This window comes from Scyliorhinus torazame, chromosome 10 (genome assembly GCF_047496885.1).
Source record: "Scyliorhinus torazame isolate Kashiwa2021f chromosome 10, sScyTor2.1, whole genome shotgun sequence".
Classification (NCBI taxonomy): domain Eukaryota; kingdom Metazoa; phylum Chordata; class Chondrichthyes; order Carcharhiniformes; family Scyliorhinidae; genus Scyliorhinus; species Scyliorhinus torazame.
The window spans coordinates 250,163,241-250,172,665 of record NC_092716.1 but is presented as its reverse complement, the minus strand read 5'-3'; the positions used below and the strand labels follow the sequence as shown (position 1 = coordinate 250,172,665).

Here is a 9,425-nt window from a genome sequence, read left to right as displayed (position 1 = left end):
GACCCGGGATCGGGATCAAACCTGGTCCTGGGACCCGTGATGCAGGAGTGCTAACCACTGTGTCACCATGCCGCCCTCAATATCCCCACTTCTGATGTTATGATGGAATGGAGGTCATTGATGATGCAGCTGAAGATGGTTGGTTCTAGGACACTACCCTGAGGAACTCCTACAGTGATGTCCTGGAGCTGAGATGATTGACCTCCAACCACCACAACCGTCTTCCTTCTTCCTTTGTGCCAGGTATGACTCCATAGTCGTGTGTGACACAATTCTAAAAGAATTAAACAGTCACCAATCTAGCCACACAGTATTACAAAAATGAACTCTAATATAAAGAATTCATTGAGCCAAATGCTTTTTTTCCTAAAATATGACAAATGAAATGAACTGAATGAAGAACACGGCTGTTGTCATTCTTTTCTCCTTCCCACGTCCCTTACACTTTTCCTTTGATGATAATACCCAGTTCTGATAAGGGTTTATACTGTACAAAGATGTAAGCTTGTCTGCTTAACCTTGCAAGCTGAGGAAATAAGTGTAACAGGGGCCCCTTGGCAGTTCTGTAATTAACTCACTAGTATGTTACCTCTAAGCTTGTCTAAAAGTTCCATGATGCCTTTCTCTGCCAAATGAGGCTAAGCAAAGTCACCTATCAAATGCTGATTCCCTATTGGTTACAGTTTAAAAGGATAGTATACGATTAGGTTGGTTGGCTGACATACCTTGTGTTTGAGCTAAACTGAAGCTGATCATTAAACACCTATTTCCCAACAGAAACGAGGAGGACTGTTTGGTGGTAGGAGACAGTATAGTCGGGGGATAGATACTATTCCCTGCAGTCAGAACCAGAGCTTGGAATCATAGAATTTACAGTCCAAAGGAGGCCATGCGGCCCATCGAGTCTGCACCTGGCCCTTATAAAGCGCACCCTACTAAAGCCCACGTATCTATCCTATCCCCTTAACCCAGTATCCCCCCTTAACATTTTTTGGACACTAAGGGCAATTTGGCATGGCCAATCCACCTAACCTGCACATTTTAGGACTGTGGGAGGAAACCGGAGCACCCGGAGGAAACCAACGCAGACACAGGGAGAACGCGCAGACTCCACACAGACAGTGAGCCAAGCCGGGAATCGAACCTGGGACCCTGGAGCTGTGAAGCAACTGTGCTAACCACTGTGCTACCGTGCTGCCCGAGTTTGCACATTCTCCCTATCTGTGCATTGGTGTCACCACCACAACCCAAGTGCAGGAATGTTGTGTTGCTTGACTGGTGCCAGGGTTAAAGACATCACCTCGCAGTTGGAGAGGGACTTGATGTGAGAGGGAGAGGATCCAATTGTTGGGGTCCACATGAGAACCAATGACATAGATAGAATCTGGAAGGATGTTGTGCTGGGAGAATTTGAGGAGCTAAGGACCAAATTAAAATGCAGAACACCAAGGTAATCATCCCTGGATTGTTCCCTGAACTATGCCCAAATTGGCATATGGTCAATCAGATTAAATGTGTGACTCATAGAGTGGTGTAGGAAGAAGGGATTTTGATTGCTTCACTGGCATCAGTACTGAGGGAAGAGTATTGACTGGGCCGGTCATTTGATGAAGTTGGAAGGGCACAAGCCGTGGGAATGACGCTGGCCGCAGGGTAAGGTGCAGGAATGGCTGCTTCTAGGACCGGGAGGACAAAGGGTGAGGGTAGGGTTTGAAGGTAAATGGCTGAAACACCAACCTGGCTGTCCCTCTCTTTCTCTCTCTCACTGTCTCTCATCCCTTGCAGCTTTCTGAGAGATTTCGGGATGGAGCCAGTGGTGCTGGAAATTCTGCTTAGAACAGCGCTGGAGGAGCACAGACTCCAGCAGCAATGAGCGGCCGCACCCAGGGAGAACCCAGCGGCAGGAGTCCAGGGGCCGCACGGCAGGCTCAAGGACTGGATGCAGCACAAGCCAAACAGGGGGCTCGAAGGCAAAGAAGGAGACCAAGGGTTCACAGGACCCATGTCCTTCTTAGAGCTGTCGGACAACATTTGCCATAGGAGACCCGGCCTCAACATGGAGGTTGTGCGACATTATCGCCAACTTGGCACCATGTGGAGGAGGAGGGCACCCGCTCCCTGTGGCCGTGAAGGTCAAAGCAGCCCTAGATGTATATACAAAGGTGTCATTCCAGGGCACAACGGGTGACCTGTGTGGCATCTCACAGTCATCCGTCCACAAACGCATCTGTGAGATCACAAATGAACGCTATGCCAGCCCTTCGGACTACATTACTTTAGAATTGGACCAGGCCCATCAGGAAGAGAGGGCTACTGGATTTGGCAGCAGAGCTGGTCTGCCACAGGTGCAGGGGACTATCGATGGCACTCACAGCTCTACGTGCCTGGTGGCATCAGGGACTCCCTTAATGTCCAGATGGTCTGTAACCACTAGAATCATGCATGCATTTGCACATTTTCCAGGTAGCGTGTATGATAGCTTTGCTCTTGGGAAATCACAGATCCCTAGACTATTTGAGGGTCACCTCAGGCTGCGGGGATGGCTTCTTAGGGGCAAGGGATACCCACTGAGGTTTTGGCAAATGATGCCAATGAGGAGACCTGAGATTTATGCACAGGCTCACTAGGGACTGATCCATGCTTCGGGTATTCTCCAGTCGTGTTTCTGACGTCTTTCCCCAGGCTTTCCAATGCGATGCCACCCTTGCAGGAATGGCCCGGGTACCTGGCAATGCCGGCAACATTTCCTGCGACTGAAGACTTTGGGATTTTTCCATTCGGCCTCGCAGGAATGTCGCTGGCAACCCTCCTGGAAACCTTGGCCCTGCCTTTGCATCTCCAGCAGTTGAGGGACGAACATGGCCAGAGGCACGGCACCTGCCTGGGACACAGCTGAGTCCTGCGATCCAGCGGACCTCCAACTGTCTGATCCCTGGGACATTCATGTCTCCATCTCCTGTCCATCAGAAGCACTGGAGTGCTCACCAGATAGTGACCCAGAAGCCTGTCTGCCAGGTTCACCCACCGAAGTGCTTGTCTCTGCAATGGTGCTATCTGTGTGATATCTGTGACACATCATCCATGACCTCCTTGGAGATCCCCTGGAGCTGGCCTGGGGGGTCACTGCTACTTGACAGCTGAGGCTCATGGGTTGATGTTCCTGCCGTGCAAGGAACATAGTTTTAGTACATGGCCTGACCAAGTGCTCGGACAATAGAATCTCACTTGAGACTAATAAGCTAGTGAAGGTGCAGTGGCTCCTGATATTTTTGTGACAGGCCAATCTCGTTTCTGTGCAGCCCTCTCCTGGTTCACCCCTGCAGGCTCCATGACCCTTTCCTCAAAAGGAATCAAGATCCTTAGTTTGAACATTCCACGGCCCATCTTCCCTCTCTCTCTCTGCGGTTGTGGACAATCTTCTCCTGCAGGGACAGAAAAGGGGATATTGCGAGCCGGGCACCTGGCGTGCCAGAGATTTGATTGGATTTGGGTTTATTGTCACGTGTACCGAGGTACAGTGAAAAGTATTGTTCAGCGTTCAGTCCAGACAGATCGTTCCATACATGAAAAACCTAGGACATACGACAGATACATAATGGAAATACATAGATAAAGACACAGATCGAGTTCATCTGGCATGTGTGGGCAGTGGGCTTATTCAGGGGTTTTGATGAGTGCGGGGGTGGGGGGAACTTGAGGATGATGCTGGAAGGTCGGGTGCTGGGAAGCTGCGAGGTGGCGACATGTGGACTCAAGGTGACATTCCGACAGTTGACGGAAGGGTGGAGTGCCAAGGGGAGATGGGGCACTGACCCTTGCAGATCAAAGTAGGTCATTCACTTTTTCCTACATTGAACCCTCCTCCTCTAGCTCAAGCAGCTGGCACTGCCCAGTGCTGCCACCGTCTCCCAGGTGGGATTGGTGACCTTGCTGGAGGGCCTGCTGTGAACCGGCGGGTAAATCGCGGCCGCCTCTGCTCCATGGCATCCAGCAATTGAGCGAGGGCCCCCTCCGACAATCTGGGAGATGATCGTTGAGATACATTCCACCTGGCTTGAATGAGATCAAGAGCTGTGGACCTGTTTAAACGCAACACCCCCTTGATTGAAATGCTCAGATGACCCCTGAGGCACACAAATCAGATGCTTTGCGCCTCATGCATGGTGTTTTTAACATGAAGAATTTATTTTTTCTACGCGTCTGAAGATTGAAATCCGGATCACACCCCCGGATCACATCGAGTTCCGCGCCAAAAATTTGACACTTTGCCATTTATTTTTGGAAAACACTTGACTTTGTCTTTATTAATGGGTCCATATAAATTACATTGTAGTTTATTGAACAGACTGTACAAAACCAGCATGTACAGCACATGAACCTTAGTCTCATACATGTTGCTTTATGACTTTTGTCGATGGTTCATTATTCAAATTCTTTAAAAAATGTACTAAAACAAGGCAACACATAACGTACACATGTCTTACAATAAGCTGGCACATTAATTTAAGAGTAACATACATTTGCGCCTCATAAATAGTAACTTAGGCTTCATTGATTAATCGGGGGTTGTTGCGCCTAAATCATGCCTGTGCATGAAATGCCCTTTGCTGAGGACCCACTGGATGGAAAGTAAGTTATCTATGTTTTATTCACATCGTTTATCCTTTGTTGTGTCAAGGAACAGTGTGTTGGTTCCATAGCTGAAACAGTACAGTCAGTGGTTTCAGTGTTACACATCCCACATTGGCAGCTGATTGCTACAGGATAAGTATAGTCAGGGTTAACATTGGCAGGGCAGTTTGGAATGGTTATTGTTTCATAGATTATTTCCTTGTAGCTGCAAATATCTTGATAAATGGAAGCCATGGAATGCTTGCAGACTGGATCCTGAAACATGAAATTTGAAAAAAAGAAATAAGGAAAGTGGCACAATTGTGAATTAAGCAGCACAACAGGAATCATCAAAGTCCTTGCTCTTTCATTATGCCATCTGATTATAATAACTGTATCATCCACATCAACAGCAGTTTATAGTCAGTGACAACAAATAATTCAGTGCACATCACAGTCATCCCTAAAAACACAAGCAGTTTTCCAGTTATAATAATAATCGCTTATTGTGACAGGTAGGCTTCAATGAAGTTACTGTGAAGAGCCCCTTGTTATCCCCTTGCTCCAAGTCCAAAATAGTTAGGAAAGTTTATATGATAGTGTAAAATGTTTGGAACATAAAGAGAAGACATGTCCATTTTGTTGCATGTTAACATGTTAAACCCGCCACAAATTTATTTTGAAATGGGACAGACATGCTGTGCTTCTCAGCAATTTTGTGTTTGTCTTTCAGAATTCTAGCACTTGCACTTTCTTTTTTGTAATAAATTTGAAGTGCCCAATTCTTTTTTTTCCCAATTAAAAGGCAATTTAGTGTGGCCAACCTTGCACACCTTTGTGTTGTGGGGGTAAGACCCGGGCAGACACGGGGAGAATGCGCAAACTCCACATGGACAGTGACCCGGGGCTGGGATCGAACCCGGGTCCTCGGCGCCGTGAGGCAGCCGTGCTAACCACTGAGCCACCGGGCCGCCCGCACTTGCACTTTTTACTCAGTTCATTTACAAAAACGTTTGATTGTTTGTTCCAACATCGGTAACATAGATTTCAACCACTTCTCTCGCATCACAGAATACTGCGCATCAAGCACGCGTATCCGATGATTACTTATTAACAATTATGTGATTCCTCACCTTGGTGAAGCAGTAACCAGCACACCAAGTTACATTGACCATACCACAATACCCACACTCTTCTTTTTCCACCGCGATTGTAATATTAGTCAGCTGACATCGGTTCAGTGACTGGACAGACATCCAGCACAGTAAAAAGAAAAATACATGGATTGTAGAGATCTTTGTCATCATAATTTCGAACATGAGGCTGATCTGAAAGGAATAATAAATGAACGTTGTCCAGTTGACACACATAAGAACAAAGTTGTGCATTTTAATCAGCCACCTTTACATATGAATTGTACACTTTCAGATCCAATATAGTACAAAGCTTCCTTACATGATTGAAAATGAATATTAAATAAAAGGCTATCATATTGAGCCTTCATGATTCCCACAAATTACAGAAACCCAAGACATGTGTCGTTAACAACATGGTGTGCATGACATTTTAATCAATGTAACGAGTATTTCTGTGATATTCCACCAGGTCCGTATGTCAGTGCAAAATGATACTAAACATTCCACTTCTTCACTACATTCTCCAATTCTGTCAATAATTTACAGACATATAATCATTTTTTTCACATCTGAACACAGCTATATTTTAAAGAACATTAAGTTAAATATTCAGTACACTATTATTATTCAGCACTGCTTAAAAATTGTCAAAAATACCTTTATATATGAGTACATAACAGGTTTCCTTCGAGCGACAGTGCGTCAGTAATGTTGAAGGCATCACAAACTGAATTTCCCTTTATACTGAATCAGTGCTATCAATTGCAAATCAAAGGATTTAAGGTTTTACCTGGACCAATCGCTCCAGTTATTTGCTTCATGCATTTCCTCACCTGAGGTAATTGGAGCTCTTAACCTTTCGCAGTGATTCAGTTCCGTCTCAGCCACAATACAAAGGGTTTTTTTTACTGACAGGCTCTTGATTACAAACTAACATGATGAAGAAAACAGAGGACAGAAAACAAAACTTATCAAAATTTATATTAAAAAAGAGTCTAACCATTTGACTGCTGTGTGATTAATTAGTGTTTGCACCTTATGTTTCCGGTTTTGTTCCATGGTTCCATTCTAAAATCTCTGAAGATCGCTTCGGACCAGTTCATTTTTTTGCAATTTGAGCCATTCCTTCATTTACCTTAGATCTGGATAGAATGGTTAATACTTGTGATGCACTATCAATTACGTCGAGACAAGAGTAGAGTGTAATTGAGGCTTTATTACGCAGAGATGTGTAGCCTCCCGCAGCTGCAGCTCGAAGAGCTCACACATTTATACTCCATCTACTGGGCGGAGCCAGCAGGTAGGGATCTACCCCCGTACCTGTAGTACAGGGACCTTACCGTAATACCCCTCGTATGCAGTATATACAATACAACAGTGGTGACTACCACATTCACCCCCTGTTAAAATCGAGTCCAGCAGGAGTGGTGGAAAACTATTTACATTCAGATGTTTAACATTTTAAGGAAAAGTTTACAAATTCAGACCATTGGGCGCCTTGATCCGTCGTTGCGAGCGACGCAGTTCTGGTGCCGATTTGGGCGTCGGTGACTCCGGGAGCGTGTCGACCTCATCGTCATCCCCGGGTGGGACCAAGGGGAGGATGGATCGTCCCGGAGCGGGGGCTGTGGTGGGGTGCACTGGGGGGTGGGAGGGTGGCGCCAGGGCATGGGGGAGGGGCTGTGGGGACCCAGCTGGTGCCAGGTCCCTGATGGAGACTGTGTCTTGGCGGCCGTCGGAGTACGCTACGTAGGCATACTGCGGGATCGCGTGAAGTAGCTGTACCCTCTCAACCGCCTTGTGTAGCCGCACATGCGTGCGGAGGAGGACGGATATGGAGCTGCCGGCCACGTTGGGAGCGAAACCCCAGTGGTGGACCTCCTGGGGAAGGCAAAGAGACGTTCATAGGGACTTTCGTTCAGTCGCAGTGCAAAAGAGCGACTGAGTGGAGTGAAGGGCGTCGAGGACCTCCTGCCAGCGGGAGGCAAGGAGATTTCTGGACCGTAGGGCCAGCTGGACGGCCTTCCAGACCATCCCATTCTCCCGCTCCACCTGCCCGGGGGTTGTAGCTGGTTGTCCTGCTCAAGACAATGCCCCTGTTGAGCAGGTACTGGCGCAGCACATCACTCATAAATGAGGATCCCGGTCGCTGTGGACGTAGGCGGGGATACCGAACAGAGTGAAGATGGTGTTGAGGGCTTTGATGATGGTGGCAGATGTCATATCGGGGCATGGGACGGCGAAGGGAAATCGAATATTCGTCGACAACATTAAGAAAGTACGTGTTTCGGTCGGTGGAGGGGAGGGGCCCTTTGAAGTCCACGCTGAGGTGTTCAAAGGGGCAGGAGGCCTTCACCAGGTGCGCTCAGTCTGGCTGGTAGAAGAGCGGTTTGCACTCCGCGCAGAACTGGCAGTCTCTGGTGATAGCCCTGACTTCCTCGATGGAGTAGGGCAGATTGCGGGCCTTTATGAAGTGATAAAAGCGGGTGACCCCTGGGTGACAGAGATCGTCGTGCAGGGTCCAGAGTCGGTCCACTTGTGCGCTGGCGCAAGTACCTCGGGATAGGGCATCTGGGGGCTTGTTGAGCTTACCGGGGCGATACAAAATCTCGTATTTGTAGGTGGAGAGCTCGATCCTCCACCTCAAGATCTTATCATTTTTGATCTTACCCCGCTATGTGTTTTTGAACATGAAGGCAACCGACCGTTGGTCAGTGAGGAGACTGAATCTCCTGCCGGCCATGTGTGGTAAACCACTGTGTTCTTATATTAAGGGTTGTATGGTAGAACCTGCACTACAGACACACCTGGGCCCCTGCATGCTAGCTCCGCCCAGGAGCCGGGTTATAAATATGCATGGCCTCCAGCTCGCAGCCATTTCGTCAGCTGCTGTAGGAGGCCACACTTCTGATACTAATAAAGCCTCAGTTTGAATTCAACTTCGTCTCCAGCCAAATTGATCGTGCCTCAATTTATTAGTATCAGATTCCGAAGATGGACCTCCGGATTAAACCAGATCGCCTGCAGCTGGATCCACACGCAAGCGACGCCAGAAAGGACTTTCAGCACTGGCTAGCTTGTTTTGAAGCGTATATCAAAGCGGCGCCGACCCCTGTTCCAGAGACTCAGAAGATTCAAATATTGTACTCCAGACTCAGCTCCAAAGTCTTCCCGCTGATCCAGGATGCGCCCAATTACGCTGATGCCATGACTCGACTCAAAGACAATTCTGAGCAGAAGACGAATACGCTCTTCACCAGACACGCGCTCGCAATGCGTACTCAACTACCTGGTGAGTCAATCGAGGACTTCTGGAGGGCCCTGATCCCACTAGTGCGGGACTGTGACTGCCAGGACGTTACAGCTAAGGAGCACTGAGATCTCCTTATGCGGGACGCTTTTGTAACTGGGATTGGGTCTGATGTTATCAGGCAGCGGCTCCTAGAAGGGGCCATGCGCGACCTCGCAGACTAAAACACTAGCGCTTTCCATGATGGTCGCCCTGCGCAATATACAGTCCTACGCCCCCAACCGCGCGGCCCACTCCTCCTACGCTTCATGGGTCCCACAGGCAGCCGCCCCAGCGGGGGCGCTACCCACCCAATACGCCTGCGCTACGCACCAGCCGGTGATCTCCGGGGGGCCCTGATGCTATTTTTGCAGCCAGCAAAAACACTC

The 9,425-nt window shown here is 48.2% G+C and overlaps 1 protein-coding gene across 1 annotated transcript; it reads right to left on the bottom strand.

Annotated features, from left to right (window-relative positions):
- Nucleotides 1-4,281: 4,281 nt before the first annotated feature.
- Nucleotides 4,282-6,437, bottom strand: LOC140384941 (follitropin subunit beta-like). The gene is made up of 3 exons (XM_072466832.1): nt 6,405-6,437; nt 5,745-5,939; nt 4,282-4,887 (listed from the first exon to the last, which is right to left on the bottom strand). Exons 1-3 carry the CDS (start codon nt 6,420-6,422, stop codon nt 4,639-4,641), a joined length of 462 nt encoding a protein of 153 aa, XP_072322933.1. The 5' UTR covers nt 6,423-6,437; the 3' UTR covers nt 4,282-4,638.
- Nucleotides 6,438-9,425: the final 2,988 nt, after the last annotated feature.

Bases quoted from the DNA above. Each gene is read 5' to 3' on its own strand.
- LOC140384941 (XM_072466832.1), bottom strand. The intron at 4,888-5,744 runs GTGAGGAATCAC...TTCATGTTTCAG, and splicing joins CTGGTTACTGCTTCACCAAG to GATCCAGTCTGCAAGCATTC.